The following is a 13,850-nucleotide window of genomic DNA, read 5'->3' as shown; positions in this document are numbered from 1 at the left end:
ATAATTACTGTACAGTACATAACAGGTATTCTCCCTAAATACTGTACAGTACATAACAGGTATTCCCGTTTCAGCCGATGTGAAGTGCATAGGGATGGCAACATACAACTAAATGTCACCACTAACAATCCCAAAAAACAACTGAAGGTTGAAAGGTTGGGACATCAAGATGTACATATCAAACTATGTATTTTTATTTCATGGCTCGAACATTCAAACAGATGGGTCTATGATATGACACTGTAAAGTTTGAAATGTTAGCAGACATTTTATTAGTGTTGTATCTACAGGTCTATATTACCAATTCATAAAATTGTAACAGTGTTACAGCAGAACAACCTCAAAAAGCTTTATTCATACTAAACAATCAGACTTCAGGTATGTACTTACAATAAAGCTTGTGTCGTTAAATTTAGCATGGGGTAAGCAGTGGTTATTTCAGTGAAAGCATGAATACATTTTTTTTTCATACGTCACACATAAGTATTTAATATATTAGACAGTTATGAGCCCATCATTTTAAGAGCTGTATTTAAAATGTGCACTGTGTTGTCTTTGTGTATTGTATAGACAGCTGTTGCTTTGCACAGTCGATTAAAAAAAAAAAAAAGGTATTTCCCACGGTTAGCATAGGAATAATAAAATTATCATATCACACATATATATATACGTCAATTTCAGCTTCATTGTATTTATTTTTTTATAAAGATTCATAGAAAACAAAAGAAAACACAGCCTGGTAATGAAGCACCCTGGTGTTTGTCTTGCTGGGTGACATACATGCGCAGGGGGAAGATCACAGCCCAGATAAAATGACAGGACGGAACTTTGGCGTCCATTTGTTCTAAGCTGTAGACAACAAAACACATTGAGAAAGCAAACTGGAGCTGGTAATGTAATTACAGCTCTCTGCCTACCTGGCTTGAGTTAATGTTATTATTTGACATTGAAAGGCTATGCTTTTTTGTTCATGTATCTCCAAGGAAGGCAGGTTTACCCTAATTGGTTCCAAAGCACACCCTAACACAACAATCTTTCGCGTTGACCGGTAATGTTAATATTCACTAGATTGTAAATAGTGTTTTGCAAACACCACAAACATGGTAATAAGAGGCTAGGTGGGTAATTAATGTGGTTACAAAGTGGTTCATTTGCATTTTTATTTAAAAAACAGCCCTCTTTAAAAAGCAGCTCAGAGTTTCTTTTTAGCGGAGATGAGCCTTGGTTTGAGCACCGATCAGTAATTACACTCTTTAGGGGTTCCATTATACCCCCCTCCAGGGAATGGGAATGAAAAGATAAGCAGAATTTTAAAGAGAATCAAGGAAAATAAAACACACTCGCAGCAAATGCTTTATCTTTTAACTGTTAGCTTAACCTGCCCTCATTGTGAAAAAGGATGTGTCCTTGTAGTGCACAAGAACGTGGCCTTTCACTTCTACTACATAGAAGTATTATTTTGTGTTTAGTTTGTGATATTCTGGCTCTATTAGCCAAATAGGTTCATCTTTATAGGGAAAAGTTCCTACAGTACATGCATTTCGCCAGCTAGACCTTCCTTCCAATATAATGTTAGGCATCCCTTGGCAAGTGTACTTAGGGGTCCTCACTGCACTGTTTGTCTGTGCAGCACATCTGCTATTTAATTTTCTGCTGCGGTTTATAGTGGCTTCATTACAGCCCATAAAAATGACACCAGTGGAACAGTATAAACGACATGAACAGTGTTCTTATGGTAAAACATGGTCATAATGTAAATATTTGTCTTTTCTTAACTCTAACCTCCTGTAATGAGACTGTAAAATCTATGCCACATGTTTGCAGTCAGTTGTGGAAAGACTGCAGTGATTCTACTGTGAAGAGTCTGTAGTGTTGGAGCACTGGACCCGAGTGCACAGGCCAACTTAAAAGTTTTTATTCCTGATAAATCATTAAGAAATGCTTACTCACACCCCGATTTAGTCCTCTGTTTAGTGTTACATACTAATGCATGTACAACTAATACAAATGTGTTAAATTTGTATTATCATTTTCTGATGCATTTGTTGAGAGATCTCTGGACATGATAAAGATAGCCAATCTGAAACGGTTTAAATACTTAATACCCCTCAAATCTGAAAACAGCTTGCTCTCACACCAAGCAGGCAGAAGTTATTTTATACTTCAGTACTGTGATCTCAATCGATCAAGATTTGAATAATATACCAAATGCAATGGAATTAAATCGTGATAGTTTGAAGATAACCTGGTATGAAATCATTAAAATTGCTATTTTTGTCTGTAAAATATGTCAAACACTGGGAGGGTCTAATTTTAGATTAAATAGGAGAAAAATAAAGGTTCTTTTTTCCAAAGCATTATTAAGGCAAAAAAAAAACAACATGCACTGCCACATAATGCTTCACAAATATTGCCACAAAATAAAATCCTTTTAAATATACTTCCGAGTCAGAGGGTTAACTGAAATGTGCCTGGCTTTTTTAGTATTTTCAATATGACTATCCTGTTAAAAAATGGAATTGTAAAGATTGACTAGCCTTCCCATTATAGCAGATGGATGCAATCGCCATACTTCATATACAATCTTAAATCCTTTTCCGGAGCAAGCATAGCCTAATCTACACACTCAAAATAGGAAGGCAGGGCTTGAAAGGATTAAGGTTGGAGAAATAAAAGCACTAATGATTACTATTAGGGTACATTATCTGCTGTTCTGTGTGCATTGAGGTTGTATAAATGGCAGCAGTGATGTATCTTGGGATTTCAAGAAATCCCATCTGTCACTTGACCCGACACTCCAGTAGCTTGATGTTATCAACATAGTGAAGATACCCTTAATCTTCAACAGTGTTACTCTGGTGGTGAGTGTACTGGATTTGCAAAGTACTCAATGCTGCAGGCACGATTGGTTCCCCTCATGTTTAAAGTAAAATATTTACTTATAACCATTCTGTTATCATTAAATATTTTATTTCCTTCATGGCTAATTACACTGCATTATTATTATGTAAAATATGATTATAAATATTACTATTGTATTATCTGCTTTTATGGTTGCCCTCTAACAATTGTATATGTTTGCATTACATTATAAGAATAGTATCTGCCCCCAGTCTTGCAATTGCCCCAAGATGTTCCTAACAGTTCCTTTTTGGAATGAATAAAATGCATTTCACAACACATGGCTGTATTATAACTGGTGACAGCAGGTAGCTTGGGGTTGTTCCCCTCCTACACAATTTTATGCTCAATCTGTTATTCATATTCCAAGGTCTGAATCCAAATTGTCCCCACAAGTTCTGGACAGGAAAGAGAAACCCTGCTGCTTCAGTTACTGAGCTTCCTCTAAGAAAGTTATCTGTATCTTTTTCTTTTTAAAATGAAGCTTTTAATACATTTAAAGGGCTGATGTAAGTATATGTGCAAAGTGATTTGCGGCTGCAAAACACCCATATTGCAGCCAAAATTGGTGTTTTGCAAGCGCAAACTGAGTTTAGCTGTGGTAAAGTGGGACTTTAGCAGCCACTAAAAATGTGACATATGTAAAAAATGGTTTTCACCTGCCGTTCTGCCACTATCAAATTAGCACTTTGCCATCATTGATCCATTTAAATTATATTGAAATGTATTCAAATAAAGAAAAAAGCATGGAATTGGGCGGGGATCTGGAATACTAAGCAGGCACAAACAGTAAAATGACATGTAAGGATTTTGCTTTGCACTTGGGCAATTGCTGACCTCCTCTTACAAGGTGCAAACCATTGGAGAAGCGAGTAATTAAAGGGCTGCTGTGGTACACTTCTTGATGTGGCGACGCTTGGCTTTTGTTGAGGACAGGCAGGAAAACCTTTGGAGGAGAAGGGCAAGACAGTGAAGATCCCGCATATTCGAGCCCAGGGTCACTTTGTTTGGGATGCCGGAGGATGAGGTAGTAAGGCGTTGTCGTCTCACATCCTAGACTTAATAACTGAATTTTACCTTTTCATCACCTGGTTGGCTGTCCTGGTAACACCAACAGCATTGACTTTCTCCACTAGAGAGGACCATATGGCCTCTTTGGCAGCATAACTGATGTTGGCTGAGGCTTTTCCAAAAAACTCAATTTCATGCTGAGTAACCTCAACCGTAAGGACTCTCAGGTCCTCCTCAGAAAACTTGTCTTTTGTTTTCCGTGCACCAAGAGGACTTTGCTACCCTTCCTCTGACATATTTTTTGTTTGGTTTGATTTTCGTGCTCCACAAATCTCATACAGCGCCTACTGCTCTCTGTACTAACTTACCTCACCTCTGGGCTGTAAGTGCGGGCATTAAATAGCCTGATGCACAGGCGGCACTCATTGCGACCCTCATTATCATGATTGCAGCTCATTATTTGTGCATGTTCAGTAATTTGTATTGCTCTTAAGCTTACATATGCCACAGTGCAAAATAATTGCCTGGCCGCTAGGCAATTTGAATTTTGCAGCCTCAATTGTTTGCACTATGTCTCCTAAACAGCAGGTGTTGTTAGTAACATTACAGTACAGCGATTTGGGATAGATCAACAACAGTTGTTCGGCTATTCCAATATATTTAACATATTTTTTGTTTGGTTTGATTTTCGTGCTCCACAAATCTCATACAGCGCCTACTGCTCTCTGTATTCCTAACTCAGCTCACCTCTGGGCTGTAAGTGTGGATGTTAAATAGCCTGTTAATAACTGCAGGGTGCAATGTTTAATCTCTGTGCTTTAATTAAGTTATGTCAAAGAAAAACTCATATGTACAGTCCATTCAAGCAGCATTTATTTATTTATTTATTTTTTAAGTTCAGTGTTTTGGTGGTTGTACCTTATAAATAAGCTGTTCAATGTGTTTAAATATAATTTAAGATGTAATTTTTTCATGGAATCACTGGAAAAAAAAATTATCCTTACATGGCATTCTAGATTTTACTATGGGCCTAGTACATTTTATAGCTACTGTGTGCCTAACGCTAAGAAACTCAGACATGTCCAATTAAGCCTAGAATAGCTCAAAATGCCATGCAAAGAGTATGGATATGGTAGTTTAATTGCTTACTAATTACAATACAGTTTTTGCTACAATGCAAGATGATCTGTCAAGGAGATATACAGCACATTGGTTTTGTCAGAGAACTGTTTCAAAAGCCTAAAAAGTTATTTTTTTAAAATTTCCATATATGGAACTGTGTTAGCTTAATCACCTCCATTCACACTATTTCATTGGAAAATGACTTTTAATGAAAAAAAAGACAAAGTTCAGTTCGCAATTTGTCAATATATTTGCGAAAATTATATTTCCTAAAATATATCAAGTTTACCAACAAGTAATTTATTCAAACGACAAGGTTTAAGAAAATAATGATAATACATTGCTGTTGTGTCCATGCAAAGAACCAAAGCTATTTCATACAAAGACAGCAGGTTTTATTTTCTCTCAAAGGAGCAATTCTTTGGCATCGATTACTGATTTAATGAAAGCTGGTGTGCCTTTTGCCTTTTAGTCTATTTCCATATTCTCTTTTTTTTCAGGCTGTTCTGTTTAAGATGTCTTTGCTAATCAGATTTCTGTTATAAGCCGTAAATAGATCCTGCCAAGATCAGCCCTATACAGCGGCCTCAGCCTAAACCTGCTATGAGTTCTCTTCTCTGTAAAAGACTAATACGTGTTTTCATCACTGCAATTCCAATTCTTTGCTTATGATTACAAGATAGCACTTCAGCCAGGAGTTTTAACAATTGCTCACAAGGTAAAGGTTTATGGTCCGTTACCTAATTAGAGCAGCTTCTTATCCCAAAAAATATTAATCATAACTGACGAAAGCAGATGCTGTATGTTCCATTGCAGCATCCCACAAGTCAAGTACATTTACTGTCCTGTGTATTATGATTTGCCTTCTAAATATCGCTTTAGAGCTTAAAAGCAAAAAATGATTAATTTTAACTTTGGTCCATTGAAAACGATAACCAGCAGGTAGAGGCATTGCATTAAAAAGAACAGCACCCCCTGCTGTGTAAAACCTTCCATAACTGGATGGAAAAAGGGTAACGGCAGACCAGACCTTTATTACATAAGCATTAGTATGTATTTTGTGGTCTGAACATTCAAGTTCCCATACAACAAACTTTGGTCTATTTTTAAAACTAAGCTACTAAAGGTGGCACAGCCAATCCAATGTCCTTTCATCTCTGAAGGTAACAAGTGAAATTAGTTTGGTGGTCTCAACTTAGCCCCAAGTGGACATTAGGTCATACTATGGGTAGCACAGAATAGTCGACTAGTCAAATAGAAAAGTGACAGTAGTCAACTAATTGCTTGAACAAAAGTTATTGTATTTCTTGCTCTTATTGTATTACTTGTATTGTAACACTTGAAATGTATTTGCTTACGATTGTAAGTCGCCCTGGATAAGGGCGTCTGCTAAGAAATAAATAATAATAATAATAATAATTGTCTCTTGATTGTGAAGAAATTGTGAAGTATGCGGTTTCAGATGGATGGAAGCTCTAAAAGCATCACAAGATAACACATAACACATGGATAGCCATTAGTCCCAAAGTAACAGAAGTTGGGTGAACTACTCTGCAGTTTGTACATGGATATGTGGATAGGATATTTCATGTAGGTCTGAGACGGACAAGTGAGATCTACTGGCTGAATTACATGTCTTCTCATGCACAAAGACGTAATTAAAATCCTAAACATACAATTCCTTATCATATTAACATAAATGCTAACTGGAAAACATAAAACAGCAAAAACTAAATCAATTCTAGCGACTTCAATCGTCTAAGGACTTCAGTCAAGTACAGTTAAGTATAGCTATAGACTGCACTGTATCCAGTATAGATCAAAAGGCAAACTGTAGACATTTTCCAAATAGCAAGTTTTCAAATGAATTTCTACACTACAGGCGTTATTGGCTTTTAACGTACTGTGATCGTATTATCCTTTCTACAAGGCCCAATCCACCTTCATCATCACAGGCCTTACAAAGACTGCACGAGACAGCGCTCTTAAAACAATAAAAGGCAGCCCTGCAACAGCTACAATGGGACCAAACCATAGACCAAAAGCCAAATTAGAAATAACTGAATGTTAACAGCCTAAAACATCGAAATAAAAGAAGTAAAGAATATGCATTCAGTTTTAAAATTGCAATTATTTTATAATAATGTAATATACCTATTTGTATAGTGTACAAATTATGGATCACTCCAAGATTTCTGTGTTGATTAGTTACTGTGTTACAAACACCGCTACACTGCTTTTTCATTAGGCTTTTAAGTCAATTAAGCAGTGAATTGGAACAATCATTCCTCCTTTCCTTAGTATTGATATTTTTTTCTTGGCTGCTTCAGGGCCATTCCTCTACTCCAGGAGAGATTTATGTTAGATAATTCCTTCCTGATTAAAATAAATCAGGACTCCAAATTTCTCATTTCCTCCACTCAAGGCAAGTGAAAAAAGAAATGGAATGAAAAAAAAGTACTTTTAACCCTTGAACTATTTGTACTGTACACCCTTAATAGTTTAAATTAGCCTCCAGTCCTTCTAATATACATGTGTTCAATATTAAAACCTTGAGATGTAAAGGTTTACATTAAATGCTAAAACACATTTTAAAAATCAATCTGAACAAAACCAAATTTGACTGCATTGTTATCTGGTAAGGCAATGTCACTGAACATTGGTCTGTTTAAAATCCCAGCAATTTGGCTTAACAGACAAAGCTTTTAAATTTAAATGTCCCAACAGTCTGAGTCCAGTTCCTAACTTTTTAAATCTAAACTTAAAAGTTGACTTATTTCACCACACTTACTCTTAATTGATTACTCCTACTTACTGTGCCTTAAGATGATTATGAAGTGTGCTATATGAATTGTATTGTATTGTATTGTATTGTAATTGCATTGCATTAAAAAGAACAGCACCCCCTGCTGTGTAAAACTATCCATAACTGGATGGAAAAAAGAAAGGCAGACCGAACCTTAATTACATAAGCATTAGCATGTATTTTGTGGTCTGAACATTCAAGTTCACACACAACAAACTGCACTGTAATTGTTTGCCGTACACCAATAGGCTGGCACACAAAACCATTCTTAATTACTCGGAAGCTACCCATCATGGGATTCAGGAAACCCTTATTTCCTTGTTGACAATGAAGTGCCTCAGAATGTCCAATTTCTTGGTTTTCACTTGCAGGATGCATGTTCAGTGTTAACCGGGCTCTTAGTTTCCTCCAGAGCGCAGGCTGTCCTATCTTCACTGCTATCTTTCCTTTCCGGAGATTATTACTGATAACGGACAGCCCTGGAAGCAGACACAATGCTGTTTTGTACCGTCTTCCGTATTAATAACTGCTTATGTCCTATTAACCTTTATTAAAAAGCATGGGAGGAGGAAAAAAAACTACATCCATCATGTATTAAATGACAGATGAACACAAAACACAAAATGTCTTTAACTGTTTCCCTCTTTAAAGCTGCTGCTGAGCCAGACACTAGGTTTCCCTATCCACACTGTCTAAAGTTACATTACATTCAATGAGACTTGTTGTTATGTTATGAGGAGAGTTTCCATTGAGTTGTTTTCTGCATCATGAAAAAGAAAACCATGACTTACACCATCATCCACTGTGCGTACATGTTAAAAATGACATATGTACAGACAGACAAGTGACCTGAGCATCCAGCTTTAGTAATTGTACTGTAGGTCTTAGAACTTGATTCTAAAAGTATACTTTTCCTTTGCATATATAAACTGCATTATTGCATTAAAAGAGAAATGTCCTTTTAAAAGGAAAATCAAATCTTTGTATCCCTATTTACAGTAGGTGACAATTATCACATTTCAACAAGGTTAATAGGAATGAAAAATTTCGAATGTGAAAGTACATAAGTAATGTTATAATGTAACTTACTGCGGAATGAAAACTTAGAGGCTCCTTTGTACATTTGCCAAATAAAAAGGATTCAAAACTTATTTACAGCTCTTTCACAGACACAAGCCAAAAACATACAGCCATAATGCTATCTGAAATTAATTATTTTAAAACCAAAATAATTAAAGTCCCTATCAAATGATTAACAGCAACCAGAACATTTGTTAAACATTCTGAGATGGATTGTAGTATTGTCAGCCATGGTAAACTACTTAGTCAAACTGGCAAGAGGTTTTCTTTTATTATTTAGTTTCGTAGTTGGTTAAAATGCTTACTATTTGCTGTAATCTATAAGCATCCTGTAATTAATCAACTAATTCTCTCCTGGCCTCAGGTTCCTTGTAATTAAAGTTCTGTAATAGCTTATTCTTTCTGCTCCAGTACCTGCATTTCATTTGTTTATTTTTCAAGAGTCATAAATCTGTGAGACTGTCAAAGTGTCATAATAGTTAATTAGCCCTCCTTCCTTCAATTCCCCAAAACAATACCTACTGTAAAGATCATCTTTCTACACACCCTCTCGTTGGGCGATACAAGTGGTCATCAATGCAAAAAACAAACATATGGAACATGAGTGCTAATCAAGCCATGCAGGGTGGAGTCAAGTCTCTGGGTCTCCATTACTTTGTGAAAAACACTGGATTTACAATACCAGCCACATTCATATTCACTTACAAGAATGCTTAATACTGTAGGTCTCCTCAGTTCAGAGTTGATTGCTCAGGCAGTACAGTCAAGACAGTTTACATACCTCTGATAATACTCAAACTTCAACAAACATCAGCAAAATGAGGACAGCCATCAGATGAATACCAAAGAACAAACATGAAGTAAATTTGGCAGGTATCCCAAATTCCTTTGTTCATGGTTGACAGATCATTTGTAGAGGAATCTCAACCTGGCATGGAGGAAAGCGCAATGCTTAGTACTCACCCACTCCTCCAGGATCAGGCTGGTCGCTTCACCTGCTCGAGTTCTGTTCCTACAGGCCAGGATAACGTGGGCTCCATGTAGGGCAAAGGACTTTGCTGCCTCAAAACCTGAAATAGTAAAGCAGTACAATCCTTAGAATACATCTTCATGTAAAATGGCACTGATCTGCTAAAAAACAAAATATCAAAAAGACCTGTTTTTAATCTGCTTTTGAAGATGCCAGCTGTACTGTACTGTATCTCTACTTTAGATATAAGAGTTTCAGTCCAGGGAACGTTAATGGGGTTCTGCTACTATTACCCATAGATATAATGCATTATATATCCATAGATATAATGCATTCTAAATACCTGTGGTAGGGTGGAAGCCCTGCCAAATTGTGTGTGTGTGCAAGTGTGGGGAATATTGTGTTGGCAGGGAGGGGGTTAAATTTCTCCCTGTCAAAACACATGGGAATGTAGCTGGAGCCGAACATTGTACAGGTGTTAATAGAGAATTAATGTTGGTGATAGAGGTGGAGGTCCGTGTTTATGTTACCGTGCTGTGCTATTCCATCCTGCGTTCGTGAGTTTTTTTTTTATAACCTTTTGTTTTGGCCCTTGTGCCATTTGTTTTGTCAAGTGTATCTTGTTTAGTTTTTTGTCCGTTTTATTTGAGAATAAAAGTGTGCATTAGCGCTAACGTGCAGCTTTCTGTGTCTGAGTCTCTCTCCCTGACAAATACCATCTGGGCGGTGGCACTACCGTGCCACAAAACCATAGACAGAACCAAAATAAATAAATCATGTATGCCCATGATAACCAATGTACAACCAATTAAAACACATTCTTTAAAATATTTGAAAAATTAGAAATTGATAGCATTGGAGACAAATGTCTTCTGTACACATCCTAAAATGTATAGCAAAGCAGTATAAATAAGGAGCCTGGGTTTTTTCCCCCAATTCTCCAATGCACAGTTTTGTAAGCATGCATAAATTATAGGAGGCTGTGTGGTCCAGTGGTTAAAGAAAAAAGGGCTTGTAACCATGAGGTCCCCGGTTCAAATCCCACCTCAGCCACTGACTCATTATGTGAACCTGAGCAAGTCACTTAACCTCCTTGTGCTCTGTCTTTCGGGTGAGACGTAATTGTAAGTGACTCTGCAGCTGATGCATAGTTCACACACCCTAGTCTCTGTAAGTCGCCTTGGATAAAGGCGTCTGCTAAATAAATAAATAACAATAACATTATGTGAAGCTTACTGAGAGGTGGGGTATCAAAAAACAAAAGGTCAGAAGACAAAATTCTAAGTCCAGAGATGGCAGAAATAATAAACAGGGTTTAGATCGATTATAATCTGGGTAATCTACATATGAGCAAACTGTATGCACATTTACAGGTTTATCCAAAAGATCGGGTACGATACAATAAAACAGGGCTGTGACTACCTTCTCCACAATGATCCATCTTCTTGCCCTTCATTTGACCTAGTGGAATCACACCTCCCTTGAGGGGGAGACATTTCTCTTAATGCTTGCTCAAGCTAGTTTCTATTTTCTACCAGAGAGACCACAAATGAAACAAGTTAGTGCCAGTGCAGTGCAGTTTTGCACACCTGACCACATGAACTGATTATGAACGCAGCCTGCACAGCTGTCAAAACAGAATGGATTTGGGCCCCTTGCCTCTACACTGAATCTGAACTTTAGACTCAAAACTGTAAAGGTCAGAGCACACCCAAGACATCGGAAGAAAAGCCAAATGTGTCGGGCACACTTTCATGTTCCTACCCCTACAAAAATAGATGTCTTTGCTATTTCTGCAGTTTATTCTATTATGTACAAAGAAAAACAGTCAAGATGACTCAAGTTTGACTCAACTAGTCCCCGCTTTGGGCACAACAATTAAATTAAGCTTGCTTGGTTAGACATTTTGTGGATTCTTTCTCCAGACTATTTATTCAAATGGTAAGTATAGTTTGCAAAGAAATAACTAGTCAATCTGTCTTTGTAAGCTTTGGTCATCTGAGTCAAAGGTCAAGTATATATCAGTCACTTCACTTGTACACCATCCCCAAGGCTATTGAAACACACAACGATTGTAAAATTAGAATTAACAGCATCATGTACTTTATGGTGTCCTTAAGGATCAGAATCAAAGGTTATATATTTATGGATTGTTAAATAATTAAAAAGTACAACCTATTCAGAATATCACGGTATAATATGTATATATATATATATATACATATACAGTACTGTGCAAAAGTTTTAGGCAGGTGTGAAAAAATGCTGTAAAGTAAGAATGCTTTCAAAAATAGACATGTTAATAGTTTATATTTATCAATTAACAAAATGCAAAGTGAGTGAACAGAAGAAAAATCTACATCAAATCAATATTTGGTGTGACCACCCTTTGCCTTCAAAACAGCATCAATTCTTCTAGGTACACTTGCACACAGTTTTTGAAGGAACTCGGCAGGTAGGTTGGCCCAAACATCTTGGAGAACTAACCACAGTTCTCCTGTGGATTTAGGCAGCCTCAGTTGCTTCTCTCTCTTCATGTAATCCCAGACAGACTCCATGATGCTGAGATCAGGGCTCTGTGGAGGCCATACCATCACTTCCAGGACTCCTTGTTCTTCTTTACGCTGAAGATAGTTCTTAATGACTTTCGCTGTATGTTTGGGGTCGTTGTCATGCTGCAGAATAAACTTGCAAGGAACCTCCACCATGCTTCACTGTTGCCTGCAGACACTCATTCGTGTACCGCTCTCCAGCCCTTCGGCGAACAAACTGCCTTCTGCTACAGCCAAATATTTCAAATTTTGACTCATCAGTCCAGAGCACCTGCTGCCATTTTTCTGCACCCCAGTTCCTGTGTTTTCGTGCATAGTTGAGTCGCTTGGCCTTGTTTCCACGTCGGAGGTATGGCTTTTTGGCCGCAAGTCTTCCATGAAGGCCACTTCTGACCAGACTTCTCCAGACAGTAGATGGGTGTACCAAGGTCCCACTGTTTTCTGCCAATTATGAGCTGATGGCACTGCTGGACATCTTCCGATTGCGAAGGGAACTAAGCATGATGTGTCTTTCATCTGATGCAGTAAGTTTCCTTGGCCGACCACTGCGTCTACGGTCCTCAACGTTGCCCGTTTCTTTGTGCTTCTTCAAAAGAGTTTGGAAAGCACATCTGGAAACCCCTGTCTGCCTTGAAATTTCTGCCTGGGATAGACCTTGCTGATGCAGTATAACTACCTTGTGTCTTGTTGCTGTGCTCAGTCTTGCCATGGTGTATGACTTTTGACAGTAAACTGTCTTCAGCAACCTCACCTTGTTAGCTGAGTTTGGCTGTTCCTCACCCAGTTTTATTCCTCCTACACAGCTGTTTCTGTTTCAGTTAATGATTGTGTTTCAACCTACATATTGAATTGATGATCATTAGCACCTGTTTGGTATAAGTGTTTAATCACCTGACTATATGCCTACAAAATCCCTGACTTTGTGCAAATGTACCTAGAAGAATTGATGCTGTTTTGAGGGCAAAGGTTGGTCACACCAAATATGGATTTGATTTAGATTTTTCTTCTGTTCACTCACTTTGCATTTAGTTAATTGATAAATATAATCTATTAACATGTCTATTTATGAAAGCATTCTTACTTTACAGCATTTTTTCACACCTGCCTAAAACTTTTGCACAGTACTGTGTGTGTATATATATATATATATATATATATATATATATATATATATATATATATATATATATATATATATATATGTGTGTGTGTTAAGTGATTAAAGTTAGTCACTTTCTGGAAACTTAACAGCAACATACAGAATTACAGTAAACAATCTGAATCATGCTCCGAGTGTACTGCTATCCATCTGTGAAGCTGGAAAGCCTGACATTACACAGCAAAGACACAAAACGAGAGACAGTTCGCCTTTGATACCAAGGATTTAAATTAATTTTAATTAGATTAT

The 13,850-nt window shown here is 37.2% G+C and overlaps 1 protein-coding gene across 3 annotated transcripts in view; it reads right to left on the bottom strand.

The window, feature by feature from the left end:
* Positions 1-13,850, bottom strand: part of LOC117424094 (WW domain-containing oxidoreductase-like) — a 375,339-nt gene that overhangs the window by 344,795 nt on the left and 16,694 nt on the right. For all 3 annotated transcript variants that reach the window (XM_034040177.3, XM_058992655.1, XM_058992656.1), the window contains exon 5: positions 9,884-9,990. In XM_034040177.3, the coding sequence (XP_033896068.2) occupies positions 9,884-9,990 (107 nt within the window). The remainder of the gene's footprint in view (positions 1-9,883; positions 9,991-13,850) is intronic.

The sequence above is a fragment of the Acipenser ruthenus genome, chromosome 19, assembly GCF_902713425.1.
Source record: "Acipenser ruthenus chromosome 19, fAciRut3.2 maternal haplotype, whole genome shotgun sequence".
NCBI lineage: Eukaryota > Metazoa > Chordata > Actinopteri > Acipenseriformes > Acipenseridae > Acipenser > Acipenser ruthenus.
Note: the sequence above shows the minus strand (reverse complement) of the source record. Positions and strands in the feature narration are given on the sequence as shown.